Source organism: Vombatus ursinus, unplaced genomic scaffold (genome assembly GCF_900497805.2).
Source record: "Vombatus ursinus unplaced genomic scaffold, bare-nosed wombat genome assembly UNPS02009062.1, whole genome shotgun sequence".
Classification (NCBI taxonomy): domain Eukaryota; kingdom Metazoa; phylum Chordata; class Mammalia; order Diprotodontia; family Vombatidae; genus Vombatus; species Vombatus ursinus.
This window is the reverse complement of record NW_020948840.1, coordinates 7,865,686-7,889,821: the sequence shown is the minus strand read 5'-3', so window position 1 is coordinate 7,889,821 and position 24,136 is coordinate 7,865,686. Positions and strand designations below refer to the sequence as shown.

Here is a 24,136-nt window from a genome sequence, read left to right as displayed (position 1 = left end):
CTCTTAAGCTCCTATGGTTCTATATGCTCAAATGTTCTTGAGGCTGTCTGTAGAAAGACTGTATTCCCTAGTCGTTCCAACTCTGTTTCTGAGTTCTTCAGACTGTTCCTTCCTAGTTCCAGCCATTCTTAATAATAATTAAACAGCCCCTGGCTAGGACTTTAGCTTGTACTAAAACCATACCCTCTGTACTCCTCAATCAGGTTTTAGTTCCTTTATTCTTTCTTTATCTCTGGGGAAATTGACTTTAAAAGGCAAGGAAAATAACTGCTCACTAGGTACAAAACTCCTTCTCTATGAAAGAGAGGAATGAGCTGGACTGTCTCCTGAGGACCTGAAGCTCCTGAATAGGAAGGAGAAAAGAGAAACTTAAGAAAGTTCTAGGAACCACAAGGCTTTGAGAAATGGATACAATTTAGGTATTGGTGAGAAAAGAAGGTGAGGGATCACAAGGGAAGACATAAACAAAGTTATGGTTAAGCACTTAGCTTTTCTATTTTTTTCTTTAAAAAATTCTGAATAGATTAAATGGAAAAACATATAAAGGAAATAACTGAGTTAATGGTAAACAGGTTAAATCATTAACCAGAACTGAGAGAAGATCCTATATAGAATTCCAGCACCAAGAACTGATGAATCATTTAAATGTGTAATTGTAAAAATGATCTGAAAAGGACAAAAGATGAAGATTTACTCCATGAAAAGTCTGTGTATGTATGTGTCTGTCAGTTTTTCTGTGATTGTGTGTGGCATGCTCGTCTGTGTCTCTGCATATCCTATTTCAATGTCTCTTTTGTGTTTTTTTAGTGTTGTGCTTCTCACTATGTGTAAACTTTGCATATACCTTTATCCCTGTTTTTGTCTGTCTCCCTTTGACTTCTTCATTTCTGTCTTTGTATCTCTTTTTATCTACTTATATATCTATCTCTCTTCACTCTTCATTTCACGCTCTATCTCCACCTGAAGGTTTAAGCAAAAAGTAATTTGTTCTGTTTGTTGCAGAGAGTTGTGTATTTCCTGTTCCTAATTCAAAATGTGAATGGATAGTACAATTTGAATATATATATATATGCATGTACATATATGTATGCATATATTTACACGTATTTATTACTTTTAACCTATATAATACATGACTTTATTTCCTCATGTATCCATGAACTTCAGTTGGAAAAAATAGAACTTCTCATTCCTGAACCTGTGATATGATAATAGCTCAAAACTACATAGAGGGATTACCCAGTGTATCTTGAAGAAAACATGAGATCTGAATACCATGGCAATATTGAAGGTCAAGAATTTCTATCATTCAACTTTTTATGTTATATCTGGATACCTTCACTTGACTTTTTCAAGGTGAAGACATCCTTGTAAATTTGGAGGATGCTTACTCCCTAATCTTGATTTTGCATTTTCTTTCTCTACTAATAAAATTCATGAAGTTGGAACCAAACTAATGCCATGGTGATGGAATTATAGAGAGTGGATTACAAATGTACTATTTTGTGTGGACAGGTGCAGGTAATTAGGTAGGGAGAGGCATTAGAATTCCAGTACTGGAATTCATACCTTGAAGCTTAGCCTTACATACTCCATGTCCAATGAAGGGCAGTGGAATGGTGCCTAGTCCATTAAGCAGTCATTGCTGCCCTTCAGAAGGGTCAGATGAATATAGTTTGACTATGCTTTAAGGTTTGCAAAGTACTTTACATAAACAACCTCATTCAATTCTTATAACAATCCTATGAATTAAGTACTACAGTATCATCCTCATTTTACCAATGGGGAAACTGAGGCCCAGAAAGTTAAAGTGACTTGCCCGTGGCCATTTAGCTAATAATTGTGAGAGATAGGATTTGAACCCAGGTCTTCACTATGCTGTCTGTGTAATTCTTGGTCTGGCCTAAACTTATTGTAACTACACATTTACTTTGGGTAAACTGGGTAAATATTGTACAATTACCATGACATTGGATCTGTTGGACAATAGAAGAAAAAATAATATTAAGAGTAAAGCAAATTCAAGAAAAGTGGCAGTTAACACTGAAAAATCTTAGTTGCTTTTCAGACCATGACTTAGGAAATCAGATAAGCATAATAGTCAGTTATACCTCTAACCATCACAATAATACCTTAGAGTCATATAGTACTTTTTCTTCCCAAGAATTCAATATAGTTTCCTTTCTTCCTACCACGTTTGTCACATTCCTTTCGGATATGTCATAACAATTGTACTAAAGTTACCGTGAGGGTTCTATTTGTTAATTTACTTGCACTTGGGGAGGTTAAGCTTTGTTTTCTAAAGTTGTCCCAGGCTGTATCTCTTACCCCAGCCAGCTATCGTGCAAATGTGAGCTTCTGGGTGGAGGAGCCATGGATCAAAACAAATCTATCACCACAAGTGGAAAAAATAACTCAAGGCACACTGTCTCCTAATGGTAGGTCGACAGTGTTATCTCTGTACACAAAGGACAGTCCTTCCTTTCTTCTTTGAGGTAGTATATTTTTAAGTTCTTGGAATCATCAAATAGTATTTATTACAGACCCATGTGCACACAACACTATGCTAGGAATTTAATTTGCCTTGTAGCATATCTTACCAAGCTAACTAGCTTAAAATGCTCTGTGGCTATTTATTTATATAGAGACTCTATTACTCTGGAGTTCACAATACCAATGAAATCTCAGATCCAATCCCAAGTTTAAAGTATAATAATCACTTAGTGGTATATCTGTTTCTTGGTCATGAAGATTTGTCATTTTTAAAACATTTTATTATCAGGGTCTGTCTATTTCTCAAATCCAAGTCATTGTTTTCTTCTATGTTTTAACTGGGAAAGTAAAACCTGACTTGTCAGACTTATCAGGCTCACACTTTTCTTAAGATAAAATGAATGAAATTTAAGTACATAGTACATAAAATATTAATTATATGAAAGTAAATTCAAAACATGGCATCAAGAATTTATTTTGTTTGTAACACACTTTCAGAAAAAGCCTTCAAGGGATTTTGAAGCTCCCCTCTCTCAGAAGTGAGGAGAAAATGATCACTTGCCTCCACCTCTACCTCCATAGCATAGCAATTTTAGCCCTTTATAGCAATCTATAAAGGTTTTTCTAATGCTATCATTAAATATGTACCTATCTTCAGGGCTTACCATTTAAAAGCAAAATAACTTTAATTGATACATGTTTTAATTGGATCTGAACTAAAGAGAAAATAAATTACTGTCCTTCTAAAAAAAAGCCCTTACCCTAGTTGAGATTAACTCCTTTGCTCAGCTAGATCATTTGACTTGGTGATTTCCCCTTAGATGTGTGAACACTCATACTTCCTGGAGAAATGTTTGATGCTTACTTATTCTCTGACATTGTTATTTTATATTTGATGTAGTTATAATGAATTGGTTGTTTCAGCATGGAGGAGAAAACAGAGAGAAAGGTGTATGTGTCATACTACATGACATTAAAATACAATGCAAAATGCAATACAATATAAGACATCAAAATACAAAATGGCCATCAGTCCTGTATAGCAAGTTGCTTTCTACTTTCACAGTGATGGTGGTAGAGTAGCAGAAAAGGGATAAAGGGCACTAAGGTTCTTATAGTTCTTTGAGTCTGTTGTTGTTTAGTCCACACCTTTCGAGGTTTTCTTGGCAAAGATACTGGAGTGGTTTGTCATTCCCTTATTCAACGCATTTTACAGATGAGGAAATTGAGGATTACAGGGTTAAGTGCCTTGCCCAGGGTCACATAGCTAAGAGTCTAAGACTGGATTTGCAGTCGGGTCTTTCTGACTCCAAACCCAGCACTCTATCTACTGCGTTATCTAGCTGCCCTATAATGTCTACAGAACATTAATTTAACTGTTGGTATTATGGGGTACTCTTGGAACCACAGATAGGTAGTCCCTTTCTAGGTCCATCACTGAGTACAGACTAGATTATAAGACAATGACTTTTTGGGCTGTATCAACTCATGAAGACCCTGTGTTTAATTGTGGAAGGTTTGTGGTCTGTGTCTGTCAAAGGAGAATCCACACTCACAAAATTACCTATCTTTTAAGTATTGCCTCTGATTGTGAAATCTTTGCCCAAGGACTACACAACACCATTGGAGGAACTGAACCATGTCCATATTGACATTATCATAAAAATAAAGCCAAAAGAGATCTAAAAGTTATATCTAAATGGAAGAATAGCAACAGTTCTTCTTTGAGAAGAATTTCGAGACATAGGTAGAATTCACTTAATTGTGTGCCCAAAAGGAACAAGAAATACTTGGTCATCTTTACTGACTGTTCTGAAGAGCAACTCCTCTAGTGGGAAGCCTCGCAGATTACAAGACACAGAATGCATTACTAGCTCCATATCATAGGTTTTCCGGCTTGATGTAAGATTTGCCAGAGTTTTCATTCCACTGACATTGTCTTTGTGAACCCATGAGCCTCCACACTACTTGGGACACCAGACACTTCCACTAGAAGTCTAATTTATGTAAAATGGAAATAATAATAATAATAATAATAGGCAAAATTACAGCTTATGCATCAGTATACAATGAAATTAAAACTTTGAGGAACTTGACACAATTCTCCAAAACAAAACTGTTTGTGTGAGTGTGTGCATATAGATAGATAGATATAAATTATAGATATTGAACTATCCAGCAACTTCCATGGGAAAATGAGTACAATGAGAAGACAACAAAAATATTTTGGAAAACATAGTTCAGAGTTAAGAAATGGAAAAAGGTCAAAGATTTATTGATTAGTGTTTTACATGTTTCTCTTAGTATTGATGAATTTTTGAAACATTGGTCTCACTTCCCAGGAATCACCACCATCTCTATTTACCCTCCCTTTCTCTCCATAAAACTCTTCCTTGTAACAAAGAAGCATCATTAAGCAGAAGAAAGCAACATATTGGCCATCTCACACTACGTAAGCCTGATATTCCATACCAGTAGTCCACAATCTTTCTGCCAGCTCATAGTTGGTCATTGGATTGATCAGAGTTCCAGTGTCTTTATAAATAGTCACATCAAGAAGAAGGTCAAGACATGGGTCCTGGAAAGCACTGAAGAGCACAAAAAGTGAAATTAACTATACCTTTACATATAGAAAATGACTGGTTGCTGATGTGAGAATAATTTCTGAAATAGTTGTCCTTGTATAGTCACACTGATTAGAGCAAAAGTAAAAATTAATACTAAATTACAATAAAGAATGAATTTGAAAAAATCCTATATGAAATTACATCTATTTTAACCTGACCTGTGAAAAATGGGAAATGGATAAAAGTAAATAAATTGATTGTCAGTATTACTTAGAGAATATTAACCAATATAAAACAGTCACCTCAACAGAGATGTCAAGAATCTAGAAACTGCCAGCAAACATCCACAAAATGGAAAAATATGGCAGCCCAGGGCAATACAAGCTTATTTGTAAAACATTGGAATGTGATAGAAAATTATGAACAGTATTATGTCACAGATCAACAAGAAACAGTGGAAGAGGAAAAACCTATATTGAAAGGTTGGCATGAGACAATTTTAAAGGCACTAAGGGGTTAATTTTCAAACCATCTCAAGTAAAAAAATAATAAAAAGTAGAAAAGATAAAAAATTGTATTGTTACTCAGAAAAGCTAATAAGAAGACATCAATAACTACCACACCATATGTGCCTAATCTCTCATCTCTAAAACATCTTTATGGAAATGGTCTTTTTATGATCAGAGGTATCATTGATGAAAATATGAGAAAAGAATAGTAAGGTTTTTGTAGATATGTCTCTACAATAGACTACGTGTTTACAGTCACACAGCTGACTGAAGGTATTAAAATTCTTAAAATATCTGTTTATTTTTTATTAATTATTAATTTTTAAAAACATTTAATTCAAAACAATATTCAGCCTTAAAGGCTCTCCCCAAATAAGGATTTCCCTTTACTCTGTTAATATTATTCAAGACCTTTGATAGATACTGCCACAGAGATAATGTTATTTAGTGATCCTCTGGATTTTAATATCAAGCAAGGCATAAAACAATTGCATCCTCACCAAATATTTTCTCTTTGCCACTAAGTGCCTACAAATGGTGAAATTCTCCACATGCTTAAGTTTGTGGGTGATCTTGAACTGATGCATTGGGCCCCTAGAATATCACAGGACTTCTTTATTAAGATTTATGGTTACTCAAAAAAGTTGGCATCATAACCCACATGGGAAAAGTTAAATGGATGAAGAACACAGAGGTGTCAAATTCACCTCTTCTCCAGCAGGCCCACAAAACTCCCATTGCAGCCCAAATGAGATTAAAATATAATTGGGAAATGTTTAAGAAAATAAATAAAAATACAACATGGATAATGTTAATTTGTGGTTTTCTAAGTCAATATGCTACCTTCAAGGATCCATTTCTATTTAAGATTGACATCACTGGCCTCGATTATGTAATGCATCTGTAAATGGATGAGTTCATCAGTTTGTATACTTTGGACAGTCACTTAAGACAGTAAACTAGGTTTAGAACTGAAGAAGAGGAAGGCTGAAGAAATTTAGTTGGATTACATATAGTACCTGCAGTGTTCCCAAGCTGCATCTTGCAATACAAGTAGATCTTAGTGAAAACCAGTATTCTCCCAGTGACACCATGTGGCTGTGACTCATGGAACACCATGATCACAGAAAAATCCAAATTGTAGATGACCCAGAGAAAAAGGAAAGACTGGCTATAAATAGGATATAGCATATTACCAACAATCATTTAAAGGCAAGAAGTAGCATCAAACAAATTCAAGGATATCTATGACTTGAGAGGGAGATGGGTCTGTCCTGCAGTAAGAATGAGATGACCTCATTCTTTTTTTTTTTTAACCAAAACACATTGAAATACCCAATGGAAGATTTCCAGAGCATTGGGTAGATTTTCTGTGGAGGATTTTTGGAAGGATATTAATAGGAATCTTGAAGGATGAGGAGGTGTGAATGGATTGTGAATCTTATCAGTGGAGAGTTGTAACCACACTGAAATCACAGATCCATCAAGTCCTTGTTTCTTTGAGAAATCCTGTAAGCAGACAAACGTAATTTATTTTTTTCTTGACATTTGATGTGTTATATAGAATCCCCTACCTTAGACATTGGCAGAGGAGTGACCAATGTTCTGATTTATGTACCCCAGTCTTTCAAGGATTGGTGTCAGTATTCTCTCCACTGACACAGATTACAACTTTTTCAGCTATCACTATTCAGATTCTATGAGTGGCTTTGAGAAAAAAAAAAAAGCACTTATTGATGGGCAACTTCTCTAGTGGGAAGCCTCTCAGATTACAAAACACAGAATGCATTACTAGCTCCGTACCATAGGTTTTCCAGCTTGATTTAAGATTTGCCAGAGTTTTCATTCCGCTGACATTGTCTTTGTGAACCCATGAGCCTCCACACTACTTGGGACACCAGACACTTCCACTAGAAGTCTAATTTATGTAAAATGGAAATAATACTTTCTTATTTGCCTAAGGCAGAAAGCTAAATGAGATGATTTCTTGGAGTTCCCATGTAGCTTTGAGATCTGTGATTCGATCAGCCTGGACTCATTTAGTCCTAAAGTTAGTTGTATGTAAGATCCTTGAGGGGAGGGATTCTTTTTGTTTTGGCGGGGGCAGGGGAGTTGGCCTTTAAATCTCTAGCAGTAAGCATGATTCCCAGCACCTGACAGGCACTTACTCGGTGTTTGTTGTTGAACTAAAATAGTGGAAAGATTTTTATGTTCAAATAATGGTAATGGTAGTAATGGAGTAGCAGCATTTTCACCACCCAGTAGCCCAGTAATCTTGACTACAAGTTCTTTAGAATTCATATTCATAGATACTTTATCATTATCATTATCATCAAAAAATTAAGTACCAAACTCAACGTGGTTGAGTCTGTAAAATGAGAAAAATGGGTCTGTAAAATGAGAAAACCGGGGGGAAAACGGTAAATGACTTGCCCAGGATCACACAGCTAAAAAATGTATGAGGCCGAATTTGAATTCAGGTTTTCCTGACTCTAGCCCTAGCACTCTATTCACTGCCACCTAGCTGCCATACTATACATTAATAGGTAGGAATATATTGATATCAGATTGATGTATAAGTCTGATTGTCATTCCTTCCCTCAGAGATCTTCAGTGCCTTTCCACTGCCCACCAAATAAAGCCCAGACTCTATCCTAGCATTCAAGGATCTTCATGAGCCTATCCCAGCTTACTTTTTCAGCCTGATTTCCCCCTATTACCTTTTACAAGCTCTCTGCTCCAGATGAACTAGATTAATTTGTTTCCTGAACACATCTCATTTAGTTCATGCTGTTCTCTTCTTTCTAGAATGACTTTCCCACTTAATCTGTCCATTGAAATCATACCTGTCTTTCACTCTCCAACTGTAATATCACCTTTTCCCTAAGACTTCTCTGATACCACAACTGGAAGTGAGCAAGCTCTTCTTCTGAATTCCCATACCCCTTTCTTGGCTTTTACAATCTTTATGCACTATCTAGCATTATATTTAATACTGCCACCTAGCATTATGTTTAATAATGTTCTCCTGGTAAGATTCTTAAAGTAGAATTGTGTTTGATCCTTTATGAACTGCCACAGTACTTTGTCCATAGAAGGTATTTAGTAGATGTTTTTTGAATGAATGAATATCAGCTGTGAAGATAGCTTTAAAAACCAAACCTTATTTTGGAGCTCTTTGCCTACCTGGGCCTATTTATAAATTCTCCAAAGGAGAAAAATGTTGTGGAAGAGTAGTAAGTTGAAGAACATGTACTTCTCCATCCACCATAACTGAGAAATAGTCACCATAGTCAGGTACATGGAGAGGCTTGGATGATTCCTAGGATTTGAGTTATCAAGGCATGTAAGCTTTCAAATACTCACTGAACTGAATTCATTACTTATAAAAATGAGTAACACCCTAATCAGTTCCCTCCTGGATGCAGATGTGATTACATTACATAATTATTTTAATGTGAGGTATTGATTGGTCATCATCTGAATAATGACAATATTAGTAGTTTGATTTTTTTTCTGGCAAAATGGAAATACAAATTCTCATTTAAAATTAAAAGGCCAGGAGTCCTTCCTTGCATGCTGTTTCATACTAGCATCTATTCTTTGAGATAATAATTACTGTTATTATGGTTCCTATTACTGTCATTAATGCAAATTGAAACAACTTTGAGGTACTACTTCATACCCATCAAATTAGCAAAAAATAAAAATAATGAAATTCAGCACTGGTAGGATTATGGAAGAACAGATATACTCATTCATTACTGGTAGAATTACAAACATAACATCCTTTTGGCTGAACAATTAATAGTTTGCATTTTAAAATTAATTTAAATGGAAGTAGTGATAAGCAAATGTAGTTGGTTGCAATAATACTTAATGCTAAAATTTTGGTGAAACATGTTTAAAAAACAAGGAAAATTATGTTGCTGTGATAGAAATGATGAAACTTGAGATCTAAGTCTATCTTAGACTTTATCTCTTTCATAGAATTTGGGGAGAAGGGAAAGAAAAGGCAAGAATGGTCTGATATAGACCCTAAATTCAATGAGATAAGATTTCAGAGTTTAAAGAAAGAATAGGCAGGATCCCATTGGCTAAAATTCTTCAGGACAAGACATCTTCTGAGGTATAGGAAGTTCCCAAATAAAGGGTGGCATGATGCTATAAAAGTAATGTCAGATATTCTAAACCTTAGAATGGACTGTCTGACCAAGAAAGGGGGAAAGGGTGAAGTAAATGACAATGTGGATGGATTGGGGTGTGAGGGGTTTAAACCAAGGAGAATGAACTTTGGAGTAGGAAAGATAGAACCAATTGGCTTTGAAAGAATTAATACCCAAGATTAGTAGAGTAAAAGTACAACTGTTATTATAGTTACTATAGTAGTATAGTTACACTGGATTCTGAACTTGAAGTCAAGAAAATCTGGGTTCAGACCCTGATGTTGACTCTAACCAGCTATGTGACCTTGGGCAAGTCACTTAAACTCTTTGAGCATCAATTCCTTCATCAGTAAAATGGGGACACAAGTAGACCCTGCCTCACATTACAAAGTTGTTGTAGGGTTCCAATGAGATCATGTATATAAAGTGCTTTGGACACATTAAAGCATGGCATCATTCCTAGTTATTGTTGTTATTGTTATTATTGTTATTATTAATGGCTTCAATTCAACAAACCCTTATGAAGTATATCTCTGGTCACAAAAAAAAAAACTGACAAATACAGTTGCTGAACTCTCTTTGAAAGATTATGGCAAACAGGAATGGTATGGCAGGACAGGAGAAAGACAAATACCAGCTATTGATTTTTTTTTTACCTCAGTTTCTGGCAAAAATTCTAGAATAAATTATAAATGAGATAATTAGTAAATATATATGACAGGAAGTGTTGATCAGGAAGAACTACTGTAGATTCATCAAGAACAGGCTAACTTCATTTCCTTTTATTGACAAAGTTATTAGACTTGTAGATCAGGAGAATATCATCCATATAGTTTACCTAGATTTTAGCAAAGCATTTGACAAAGACTTTCATATTATTCTTGGTTTTTTGGTTTTCTGTTTTTTTTAGGCAATTGGGGTTAGGTGACTTACCCAGGGTCACACAGCTAGTAAGTATCAAGTGTGTTTGGTCTGAGGTTGGATTTGAACTCAGGTCCTCCTGACTTCAGGGCCAGTACTGTATCCACTGTGCCACCTAGCTGCCCCTATATTATTCTTGTGAACAGAATGGAGGAGATATGCACCTAGATGATTGTACAATTATGTGTATTCAGAACTGATTGAATGACCAAACCCTAAGAGTAGTCATGAGTGGTTCCATGTCAGTTTGGAAAGAGATCTCTAATCAGGTTCCCCAAGAATTTGTTCTTGGCCTTGTGCTATTTAACATTTTTGTGTGTGACCTGGATGGTGGCAGATGTCATACTTAACAAATTTACAAATGACATAAAGTTAGGAGGAATAGCTCATATTTTGAATGACAGAATTAAGATTTAAAATTTTTTAACATTCTAGGATAAAGTAATCTGTCATGGGAATAAATATACAGTTACCAAAAATGGGATCAAAAATAAATTTTGCAAATATAAGACTGGGGACACATAACTATGTAGAAGTTCAACTCAAAGGAATCTGAGGGTCTTTTTGAACTGCAGTCTCTGTTAGTGAACTGTGATATGCAAATACTTTATTAGGCTGCATTAAGAAAGGCATGGCGATCACCATTTGGTAGATGCTAGTCAGCTGTACTCTGCCCTGGCTAAATCACATCTATAGTGTTGTGTTCAATTCTAGGTGGCACATTTTAGAAAGAACATTGAGAAGGTGGAGAAGGCGCAAAGGAGAGTAACCAGGATGGTGGAGAGCTTCAGATTCATGCCATATAATAATTAGAGGAACTGGAATATTTAGCCTAGTGAAAGGACAAATTAGAGAGTCCTCAGAGTCATCCCCAAGTATTTGAAAGGATATGTTGTGAAAGCTGGCACCAATAGGAGGCACTATGAGCAATGCATAGAATTGGCAAAGAGACTTTAGACTTGATTTAAGGGGAGATGCCCTAGCAATTTGAGCTGTCCAAAGTAGAATAGGCTTCCCCTTCCCTGAAGATAAGGAAATCTTCAGACAAGGGCTTAGATGCCACTTGCTTGGTAGGGCATAATGCTGATTGTTTTTCAAGTGTAGGTAGAACCAGATGAACCCTTTCTACTTAAAGGTTCTATGTATCTTTGATCTTTTTAATCAATTTTTTTATTAAATTAGTTGGTGCTGTTTGGTGATTTGCCTCTTATGTAGAGAATCTGAGAGTATTGAAAGAAGAATAAAAAATGTAAAATATCAGTAAAGACACAATATGCCCAGAATCTTAAAGGAATTTCCATATTTAGTCTGAAGGAGAGGTCAAGTACACTTCCTACCTTCAACTATTTGAAAGACTGTCATATGGAAGAGGGATTAGACTTGTTCTTTTTGCCCCAGAGAGCAAAAATGGGACCACTAGATAGAAATTTCAGAGATGTTAAATCTGGGCTTATTGTAAAGAAAAACTTTATCTTTTAATAATGAAAGCTATTCCCAGTGCTAGCTTGGGAGGTAGCAGGCTCCCTTTCGCTGGAAGTCTTCAAAAAAAGCTTTATCCTGTGGGGTATAGTTGTTAAAGGGATTCTTGTTTAAGTATGGAATGGATGAGTTAGTTTCTAAGTTTCCTTCCAATTCCAAGATTCTGTGATACTCTCTGGTCTTCACATGCTATAGACTGGGTTTAGGTACTTGAGATATTATGTCAGGAAGTACATTTTTCCTTGTTTACTAACTATTTGGACACTTGCCGATTTTGTTATATGGATATGCTTAATTAATGTTTAGCTACAAGGTAGGGCACACACACACATACACACACACACACACACAGCACACAACATCACCTCATTTATCTATAGGCTGATAAACAGTAGAACTTGCAGTGAGATTATTTATTTAGACCTTAACTACCTAGAAAGTAATTGAGAAATTAGAAGTAAACAAAACACAAAAGCCCCTGGGCAGCCGAAATAGTCACACATCCCAGGAAGTTAGTACATTTTACCCTTAGGAGAGCTCCCCAGCTCCTCACTCAAAGTTTATTTACTATCACTTACGGCATAGTGTTGAAAATCTTAGTTTTATGATTTCCCAAATAGATTTTAAAATTGGATTAGAAAAAGCAGGTGCATTGGCAAGGGCAAGGGAGTGGATAGAAGGTAAGCAATGGGTCATAAGGGAATACTAGACTTGGACTCAGGATAGCTGGGCTGAAATCCTAGCTCTGACCCTAATTACATGTGTGGTTCTGTTGGCAAGTCACTTAACTTTGAGCTTCAGTCCTCTCAGCCACAAGATGGGAATAAGAATACTCTCAGTATCTACCTCACTGGGTTGTCAGTAGAAGACTTTATCAGCTTTAAAGCACTATATACATTTGAATTATAATTTTTTAAATTCCCAATGTACAACAGTGGAGGACTTTTCAGTCTAGAGACAACCACACTAGGTACATCAGTAGCCCTTCTGAAGTCCCATTATGTTATCTTTTAGTGCATGTCTATAGCCATGACCCTGAATCATTGAAAAAAAAGGGGGAAAAAAGCCAAATGAAGTTCAGCATTAACTCAGTTTAAGAAGTTGGTGATGTACTTATTGCATTTTGCAAAAGATTCCCAACCAAAATGGTTAAAAAGTTTTTTTCTTTTTCTTTTTTTTTTAAACCCATGGGTACTTAATGGGACAAGCTCACATACCTGTGTCCATTGACATGGAATACCTTATTCAGCACAATGCAAGATAAATATGGCGTCACAGAGTTGACATAAGGGCTGATTTAGCCAGCGCCACGGCTACTTGCCGTTCCCCAAACTCTTTGTTTTTGTTTATTGATGGGATCTCCCCTCCTTTTTCTTTGGTTTCAGATGCGAATGTCTTTCTGGCTTATGTGGTTTCCCTATGTGTGAGGTGGGATCCACCCCCCGCATAGTCTCTCGTGGAGACGGAACTCCTGGAAAATGCTGTGATGTCTTTGAATGTGTTAATGGTATGTGGAGTTTATATTGTTCATGGAGACGACTATGATTTTTTTTTTGTAGGATGAGGCGGGAGGATTAAGCCTGTCTATATCAGACTTTTGTAAAACTAGGGAAAAGCCTTAGAAGGTCACTGTTAGTAAATTAGGAGGAAGGTGTGGTTAAAATATTGCTGAAGGATAATGCAAGTTAGGGGAAAATCACCTTTTGTCAATCAGAAACAAAAACATTTTGAAATGTAATATATGATTACATGTTACAGTCATTCTCTTCTGTGTTTCAAAATTTCAATTTCATAGATTTCAAAGGAAAAAGAGTCTGTATTTTTCCTTCATTTAAACATCCATATAGTTCCCATGATTGTCAGTGGATGATGTATACAAATAAGAGTAGGAGTAGAGCATCAGACACTTGAACCAGAAAAGACATTAGGTTGGTGGATTTAACTTGCTCCAGGTTTAAGGAGGGCATTTTTTCCTATAGCATTCCTTTTCATAGTGTGCTCTCTGCTTCCATTGAAATTTGGGGGACTTGGAAAATAATTCTTAGGGTCACAGATTTAGAGCTAGAAGGGCCTTTGGAAGTCATCTAGTCCAAACCTCTCATTTTACAAATGATGAAATTGAGGCTCAAAGATCCTAAGTGACTTGTCCATATCACACATCTAGTATCAGATACAGAATTTTAATCCAGGTACTCATAATACACTGTTTTATGCAACGTTCCTTCAAAAATAGACCATTCCTTTCTCTCATATTTTATGGGCGGGGGGGAGAATGGTGCCTATTGTATGAGTCAAGATCCAGGGGAAATATGACGTTTATTGGATTTAGGGGTTTTTGTCTTGTTTGTGATTTCATCAACATGGGAAAATTTTGGTTTGGAAACTCCCTTCCACAGATGCAAATCAACAACTCCTCTGAAAATTACGTTCTCTGAGAGTTGCTTTTGACTCAGAAATGTTAAGTGATTTGTCCCAGGGTTACATAGCTAGTATGTGTGAGAGATAGGATTCGCAACTAGATCTTGACTTCTGGGCACCCCTTTCTATTATGCCATGCTTCATAATGCCTCACACATTTTAAGTGCTTAATAAATGTCTTGACTTGACTCAATGTGCCTCTCGTACTTAGATGTGAGAAGGCAAAACTACAACACACCTCATCAGAGAGATAAACTAGTAATGCCAAATATAAATTTACTCTATGCAGCATTATCTGTTAACATCATGCCTTTGAATTCTAAAATCCCATTACTTAACACCATCACCTGTAGCAGCGATGCTTATTCATGCTCCTACTAATTTAGGAGTGGGAATGGCTTTCCCACATTTTCATTCTTTCCTCTAGAGGCTTGTATTTTCTCATTAGGTTTTTCAGGCTTTTGTTCTACCTAACATAGCATCTGCAGCCATAACCTTGAACTTTTGAACATACCTATTTTCTCAGTCTTTTATTATCACACAAACATTTGATTCTGATAATAGGACTTAGTGTGACTATTAGTTGCAAGTTCCAGGGCTGTTGCTTCTCTCTTTTTTGCCATCACCTTGGTAGTAAGTATCTTGATAGTTTTCATTGAGAGACTCAGATGAGATAATGTATGTATTTTACTTTGCAAACCTTAAAATGCTATATGTGTGTGTGTGTGTGTGTGTGTGTGTGTGTGTGTGTGTGTGTGTGTGAGAACTGCTATTAGTGCTTTATTATTATCCTACTTGGGAGACTTTAAAAAAATAGATTACCAAGAATCTTACAGTTTCATAGGTTTTTCTGAAGTGTGGGTAAGGTATGGAAGAATCATTCAGAAAGAATAAACTATGTATATATGCATATCAACAAGTCAGTCGATAAGTATTTATTGTTTACTGTGTTCCCAGCACAGTGCTAAGTGCTAGGAATACATATACAAAGCAGAAATGAAGAGAGCCCCTGCCCTCCAGCAAAGAAACACAATGCATAAAATGGAGCTGAAGGGGTGTTGGAGGAGATGAAGGTACTGGACACTGGAAAATGATGAAGTCTAACAAGTAGAATGATGAGAAATGAAGACATGGCTGGCCTGGTCCTTTTTTAAATGGAGGTTCCAGGAGGGGTCATCCAATCAGACAGAGAGGCTGCAAGGGTAGAGGGTGCCTCCAAGGTGTGAATTCCAGGGATGGAGTGATCTTCCAGAATGTAGAGGTTTCTGAGGCATGACAGAGAACCTGGAGTGCAGTCTGGTGAGAAATAAAGATACGGTTGGCTTGGGTAGTTCTGGGAGGAGCCATCCATTTATAGGTTTTATAGTCATGGAGACCACATATATACACAAAAATTCTATAGATGCACGTTTGTTTTATAAAATTGTATATAAATATGATTATATCTATATCTGTATCCATATCTATATATATATATCTGTATCTATATCTATCTGTATCTATATCTATCTATATCTATATCTATCTATCTATATATATATATACACATATATATAGTCTTATGGGAACTCTTTCCTTCTTTATGAAGATAAGGAGAAGAAAGAGAAGAGGGGCCGTGAAGGCAAGTTATATTGCTTTATGGAACAAGTATGGGGATAGCTTCTTGGTTCAGTACTGCAGGATGCCATCCTTAATGGGAAGATGCTCAACTCATTTCATTAATCTCTGTGCCTTGTTGCTCCTGTTTGTTAGACATTCAATTAGGGATGAGGCTAGAAGAGTACGATGCCATAGATTCATCACCTTCCTTATAAGGGCACTTACTGTGCTGATGTGTGAAAATGTTCTGCATGTACAACTGCCTTTTGCATTTCTCCCAACACCTTTTAGGTACATGATACCAGTTAACCTGCTGGGAATTCCTTGTTCTCACTTGATCCCTGTTAGTGCAAATTACGCTGTCAAAATTCATCATCATTTAAAAACCAGACATCTCTCAAGAGTCCACTATGTGCATGATATTATTCATAAATCAACACTTAGTGGTGTTCCCAGGGTCAGCAGACTCATTTTTTACACTATGGGGATTATGGAGCTTTCAAACAAATACTAAATTTGATAAGGATTTACTTGAATGCCTACCAGTATACTGTCCTGTTAATTTCCTTTCTGTCTGATTCCCTATCATATGTACCTTTAGAATATTGCAGTGTTGTTCCCTTCCCTGTTACCATAATGATTATGTGCCTGATGTTCACAAGACAGAGACTTTCAGGAATTGTTAAAATTTAGAGTGATGAAATTTTCCTATTCGCATATGGATTTTCTTTTGACAACCATTCATTTACTAATAGGTTTGCAACTCACACCCAATGAAACGAAAGCCAGAAGCAACTTCAGCAGTCTTATCCCACTGAGAAATTGCAGAAGAACATAAAAATGGACCATTTTCTTCCTCTGTTTCCATATCTCACAATATTGTATGAACTTCTATGTCATAGGCATTTCTAGAACCAAATAACTGTGGTATAATCATTAATACCACAGGCTTTTAAACCTATGGTTTGAAGTTCCTAATACCTAGCAAAGTGTTTTATACTTAGTAGACATTTAACAAATGTCTGTTTAATTGGGTAAAGTCCAATTGAACTAAAGTTCTTTACTATCCATCCTACTCACTATTCATCGATCTGTATACTTTGTCAGTTAGCAATGTTTATTAAGTCCTTTGTATAAAACCTTGCACCTAGGAGCTATGAAATACAAAAGTAATAAAACACACAAGCTGTAGCTCTTAAAGAGTATACAGTTTAGTTAAGAGGCAGAAAACACATGCTAAATTACCAAGAAGACACTTTTACAGTGCAGTGCATTATTGGGTGCAAATCTTGTCATTCACAGCTTCCTTTTAACACCTCTATCATACTGATCCATTTAGACCTTCCTCTTGGAGCTAACTATAGTCACAGTACTATGCAAAGAGCTTGCCTCTTTGACCACAGTGATCAATGAAATAATAGTTGCTTCTCAAAGACTTATGTTAATTTTTTAAATTATGTTTTGTCCTAGAACAACAGCCTTAAATACAGCCTGCCATCTAATGCGTATTTCATAATTTAGTGTAATTTTTCACATAAAGAATTTTTGTGGGTTTGTGTATTTTTTAGACATGTTGTTTAACACTCTCAACTATATCTCTGCTGATTCTTTTCTTTTGTTACCTATACGCTAGCCAGAAAGAACTCTCTTCTGTTACATTCTACCACTTAAGCTTATGTACATTGTGTTATAATACTTAGTATGCCTAGAACTGCTCTATCAATAACCAAGATTCTTTTCCTACCTTTTAGATCACTCATCAAGAGTATTGTTGTTTACCTGTATAATAGGTCAATTTGATCAAAAAGTCTAAATAATTGATGTTGCTTGGTTAGATCACTGCAATGATAGTTTTATAATTGCATTTTGAATTTTTTTCTGTAACTTGAACACAATTTAATTCAGTATTTTGTTATAAATAGCATTTTGTTTTTCTGATAAAAAATTCAAACATTTGAATTATGAAAACACATTGGTTTCTATCTCTAGGGACATGTAGCCTAGCTACTCATTTCATCACTGAAAAAGAGAAGAATTTTAAGATGTAAGAAATCAATTTAAAGAGAGAAACTTTTTATTATAAAATTAATAACCATCAACAAAACAATTAAATCATTATACAAAAGAGGGAGAAACATCTTGACCCAAATCTTTAGTCTTTAACAAGGTAGAGCCCAACAAACTGACAAGTGACCAGCAAGCCAAAAGAATGTTTTTGTTACTTGTCTTATTTCAGGCCTTCCCAAAGCACTGCCACCTTTGGCCTTGTTTTTCCTTCAAATAAGGCATTAGGAAATAAAAATAAATTAATAACCTTTTAAAGAGGAGGTTTTTCCTTCAACTCTATCTCAGATGTGATTGTAGATCACATTGTAGATTGTAGAAAACACTTTGAAAGTCAAGTTGTTATATAAATGCAAAGTAGTTTTAAATGATATTTGTAGCAGATTTGGGACTTTGGAAGGGGAACTGAAATGGTTGTAGAGCATAATGCAGAGACTTCCTAAGGCCGTATTACTGAACAAAGGATGTTCAATAAGAAGACTTTACTCTCTTCATCATTTGAAGTAATTTGTTTAAATAGAATCTGAGGAAGAGCTCTAGGATTAGAGAAATATACTGAGATTCTAGTTCTAAATGTACAGATACTACTAACAGAGTTCATTGCTATTGTGTTCAATTCTGAGCATTGGTATGTTAGAGACGAGCATTGAGACAGGCTGGACCATGTCCAGAGAAGGACAAATCCAGTGATGAGGGCACTCAAAACCATGCTGTGTGGAGACTGGTACCAGGGACTAAAGCTGTTTAACGTGGAAAGGGGGAAGACTTCCTATGAATAGGGATAACTGTCTTTAAGTATTGTAAGGGCTCTTATGTGGAAGAAGGATCAGGCTTGTTTGGCTTGGCCACAGAAGGCAGAATGAGAACTTGTAGGTGGAAACTGGAGGTTGGAGTCATTTTCAGTTTCATGTAAGGAAAAACTTCCTCACAGTTAGTGTTGTCCTTAAGTGCAATAGGTTGCACTGAGATCCCCATTGTTTGGATGTCTTCATGTGAAAGCTGGATGGCTATTTGTTAGGGATGTCGTGCTGGGGAGCAGGGGTATTTAAGCAAAAGATGAACTAGATGACCTCTGAGGTGCTTGCCAACTCTAAGATTTTATAATTCCTTTAGTCTATTTTTTTAAAAGAGAGAGCTGAAGAGAGAATACTGTGGGAGAGAAGGATATGAAGATGTGAAGATGGAAAAATTAGACTCATAAGAAAAATTAGAGAGGGAAAAATAATTTATCTTTGAATTAAAAAAGAAATTAAGAGAAAAGGTTTTGGTCATTTAACAGGCATGTCAGGTAGGATGAATTCAGAGTAAAAGGCCCTTCACTTGGTTAGCAAAAATCACTGAAAACTTTGCTAAAGGAAGTTTTAGAATTTAGTGGGGAAAAGATTATTGATCCACTTTGATTTTTTTAAACTTAATAAAGCATACTTTCTTGGTTATATTAATTTTTTTATCAAAGTACTCCATACAAAAATAAAAAACCTATTTGAAAATATCTTATGCCAAGTTCCCTTTGAATAGACCTTTTTTTTTTTTAAACTCCTAGAAACGAAACCAGCTTGCGTTTTTAACAGTGTGGAGTACTACGATGGAGACATGTTTCGAATGGACAATTGTCAGTTCTGCAGATGCCAGGGAGGTGTTTCTATTTGTTTCTCTGCTCAGTGTGGTGAGCTGAACTGTGATAGATACTATGAGCCAGAAGGAGAATGCTGTCCTGTTTGTGAAGGTAATTTCTCTAATAATAATTGAGGACTAATAAAATCTTCTCAGTTAAGTACAGAAAGGTGAAGCATTTTGAATGATTCAGAAACCTAGCCAAGAATCCCATGATTGTAATACTCAACTGATCCTCATCCAGAGCCATGAAAATGTTGAAGGAAAGGAGAAAAGGGACATGCATTTACTAAGTACTTTTAGACTGTGGGGTAGGCACTGTGCTAAGCACTCTACATATATTACCTCATTTTATCCTCAAAACAACCCTGGGAGATAGGTGCTATTATCCCCATTTTACAGATGAAGAAATGGAGGCAGAAAGCAGTTAAGTGGCTTGCCTAGGGTCACACAACTAGTATCTGAGCCTGGATTTGAACTCAGGTCCACCTGACTCTAGGCCCAACACTTTATCTACTCTGCCACCTAGCTTCCAGGAAGAGAAACCATTTTCTTTCATATGCTCTATTTCTCCATCTCTTAACTCTTATCTAACCTTCATATATACATCCCATTTTGAGGGAGGATGGGGAGGGCAATCTAACTAAGAGAGGCAGCTAGGTGGCATGGTACATAGAGTACCAGGCCTGGAGACAGGAAAACTGGAGTTCATATCTGGTCAACAGACACTTACTAGCCGTGTGACCCTGGGCAAATCACTTAACCCTGTGAACCTCAATTTCTTCATCTGTAAAATGATCTGAAGAAGGAAATGGGTAAACCAATCCAGTGTCTCTGCCAAGAAAATCCCAAAAGGGGTCACAAAGAGTCGGACAGGACTGAAACAACAACAGCATTACTTAAGAGAGCCATCATGGTAGCACAGCCCTATGTCCAGAGGGCAGAATCAGGAGCAAAGAGGCAAATTTGGGCTTGAGCTCCTTTCTGTTCCTCTCCCACCATACTCCCATACCACCTACCACTAAAATTCATAGAATAGGAACATAGGTTTAAAATCAATCCCCCTTAAAGATGAGTTCAATTTTAAAGAAAACCAGTGAGTGGCAGATCTAGGACTTGGAAGCAAAGTATCCTGTGCTCTTTCTTGTGTACTGCACTATGCTCCCTTTCCCCAAAGAGGAAGAATATTACAACCCTGATGTGACAGGAACACCAACCTGGAGCCAAAACACCCGCTGTTTTGTGCCTTTGTCATCTCAGCTCCTGCAGTGAGAGAATACACCCTAAAATGCAGACATATACACAGACACACAGAAACACACATATATTTGATCCTCTGTATCCAGTATCTATCGTGTCTGTGTGTCTCTGTGTGAGACACTATTATTCCCACTTCTTCTGTATCAGATAGAGATAGATCCCTCTCTTTCTCTCTCTTTCTATCTATATATATATTGTGTGCATGTGTGTGTGTGTGTGTGTGTGAATGGAGATGCAGAATGGAGATACAAATTCTCCAGACCTGTGATTTCATGAGTGTAGGGCATCCCTAGGGAGGAACCTTCTTCTCCCAGTGTAGAGTTTGGCACCCTGAGAAGTGAAGTGACTTATCTGGGTTTCCAGCCAGTATGTGCCAGAGCCAGTACTTGACTGTAGGTCTTCCTAATTCCATGGCCAGTTCTTGCTCCACTGTAACTGTGCTGCCTGCTCAGCACCTTTTTGTAATCTTTTAAACCATAGCATGGAAGAATTTAATGTTGACAACAGTGAAAAGCCCCAAATTAAAAGTTGGTTCCTTGTTTTCTAAAAGTTAAATTCATAACCTTAGAAAAATACAATTTACAACAGGTAAAGGTCTCTGTCTTGGAGGCAGCTAGGTGGCTCAGTGGATAGAGTGCTAGGCCTGGAGTCAGGAAGACCTGAGTTCAAATCCAGCCTCAGATACTTACTAGCTGTGTGACCCTGGGCAAGTCACTTAACCTCAGTTTTCATTAAACCACTAGAAGAGGAAATGGCAAACCATTCTAATATCTTTGCCAAGAAAACTCCATAATGGGGTCACAGAGAATCGGACACGACTGAACAAATGTCTCTGTCTTACCTTGTTAAAAATTGTTTTGTCCAATATAGGAGGAAGATAGTTTAGTTCAAATAAGTCCCTGGAGATAGAAACATCTGATCAGAATTTTAACTTCCCAATTTATTTCCCCCTCCCCCCCTTTTTTTTTACTGTCCTCATTCCACAACAATCTGTAAAACTATGAACAGGTTGATCGTGTCAAAACATAGATAGGAATTCCTGCATAACAATCCAAATGAATTATCTGAGCTCAGATCCTGTTTTGTTTCACTTCCTGAAATTCAAGTCTAGTCTCTGAATGCTTATGAAGTGTCATGCAATATTTTTAAAAGGGGATCTAGGAAACCTAAGCCATCTCAGGTTGACTCCCTTCTTCTGTAAAGATCACTTTTTTAAAAAAGCAAAACTCTGTTAGCTTTAGTTGACCATCCTGCTGTCCTTACAACTTGCATTGATCTCATTAGCATAGTAGCACATCTCACTCTGGACTGTCAGAAGTCCTTTCCTCAGCGTACAAGTAATTGATTGAAGCTGGGTTGAATCTAATTTTTTAAAAAATTCTCTGAGGAGGGGAAAATAAAATCTTAACTTCTTGATCCAGGAACTCTCATGATGAGAGTACTTGGGGATTTTGCATGCAGTGTTGATGCTCTCATCAAATAACCTCAGAAAGCTTTTTTTTTTTTTACAGTTACTGTCCTTGGCTACTTCTGTCCCCCAACCTTGGCTGCTGCTTGGCTGCCCGGCTGACGGGGAGAAAAATAGCTGAGGCTCACAGCCTTTCCTCCAGGGCACATGCACTGACCCATGGTATGTCTGAGCATGCAGCATAATGAACTACACCATAGGAGGAGACTATTGTGCCTCTTCTTATTTTGCACCTTTCCTAATGTACTTAAAAGCATCAGAGAGATACATTTCTTATAGTCTTAGAAGTAATAATATAGCTATAAGGTAGTTGGGGGTATATATTATTATTTCCATTTTACAGGTGGTAAAATTGAGGCAGAACAAAGATCTAAACCTACAATTCAAAGATCACTGACAAATTAAAACTGAATCCCTGGATTTCTGTTTGCCAACCCACAGCTCAACTACCAGTGTTTTCCAAAATTTTAAGCTATAGAACCTGGCTGCGTTGTTTTTGTGCCATAGATCTCTTGGTACTATGTCATGATGGGGGGACGTGAATTTGTCACAATGGCTGCCTACACAGGAACCATTAAGAGACTCATACAACTTTGAACTCCTGCTCAGCACAGTTGGAAAAGCACTCCAATTGACTAGATTTTGCTGCCTAAAAAAGCTATCTCTAGGTACAAACAAACTACATTTAGAATTACCCTTGGTCTCACTCAGAACTCATGCTTTGATTTAGATCCAGTGTATCCCTTTAACAATCCTGCTGGCTGCTTTGCTAGTGGTCAGATCCGAGCACATGGAGACCGCTGGAGAGAAGATGACTGCACGTTCTGCCAGTGTATTAATGGAGAATCACACTGTGTTGCTACGGCCTGTGGACAAAGCTGCATGAACCCTGTTAAAGTGCCTGGAGAATGTTGCCCAGTGTGTGAAGGTAAACTGTGGATTTTATACAGTTTCTCTCTAAAGGCCTTGTGGATGGATGGATTGATGAATGGATGGATGGATGGATAAAAAAGTATTTATTTAGCACTTATTTTATGGCAAGAACTATATGCTAAGTCTTGGGGATACAACTAATAAAGTGCTATCAAGAAGCTCACATTCTAATTGAGCACTGCATCACATAAAAGAAGGTATAGCTGCAGGATGGATGAAAACTCCTGGAAGTCCTAAGGGTACTACTTCAGTAGAGACCTGTCAAACCTCAAGTGTCTTTGGGCTATCTCGGCAGGTCAGATGATAGTGCCGGTTTTAGGAGTCTGAAGGGTGGAGGGGCAAGACAAAGGAATGAGGCCTAGAGAACCTTAGGATATAATAACAGAGCAGGTGGTAAGGCCTGGTGATATCCCAAATTTGGAGGTAATCAATTTGTCAGGACTTAGTGACCCCTATCCCAAATAGGGTAGGAGGACAGGATGCTATAAATGGACAGTTGTTTGGGTCCAGAACTGAATCCAAGGAGAGAATAATTTCATTGTCTTTAGGAAATTATGCAGTGTTTTCCCTGGGAAAGATACTGAAGTGGTGACTCCCGTCTCAACCAAGCTATGGGAGCATTCAGGAATTTTGGATGGGTTCTGG

At 36.9% G+C, this 24,136-nt stretch overlaps 1 protein-coding gene across 4 annotated transcripts in view; it reads left to right on the top strand.

The window, feature by feature from the left end:
• Positions 1–24,136, top strand: part of CRIM1 (cysteine rich transmembrane BMP regulator 1) — a 257,771-nt gene that overhangs the window by 138,808 nt on the left and 94,827 nt on the right. For 3 of the 4 annotated variants that reach the window (XM_027850425.1, XM_027850426.1, XM_027850423.1), the window contains exons 5-7: positions 13,521–13,642; positions 19,760–19,942; positions 23,289–23,486. In XM_027850425.1, coding sequence (XP_027706226.1) covers positions 13,521–13,642; positions 19,760–19,942; positions 23,289–23,486 — 503 coding nt within the window. The remainder of the gene's footprint in view (positions 1–13,520; positions 13,643–19,759; positions 19,943–23,288; positions 23,487–24,136) is intronic. The other variant, XM_027850424.1, reaches the window with a different exon arrangement.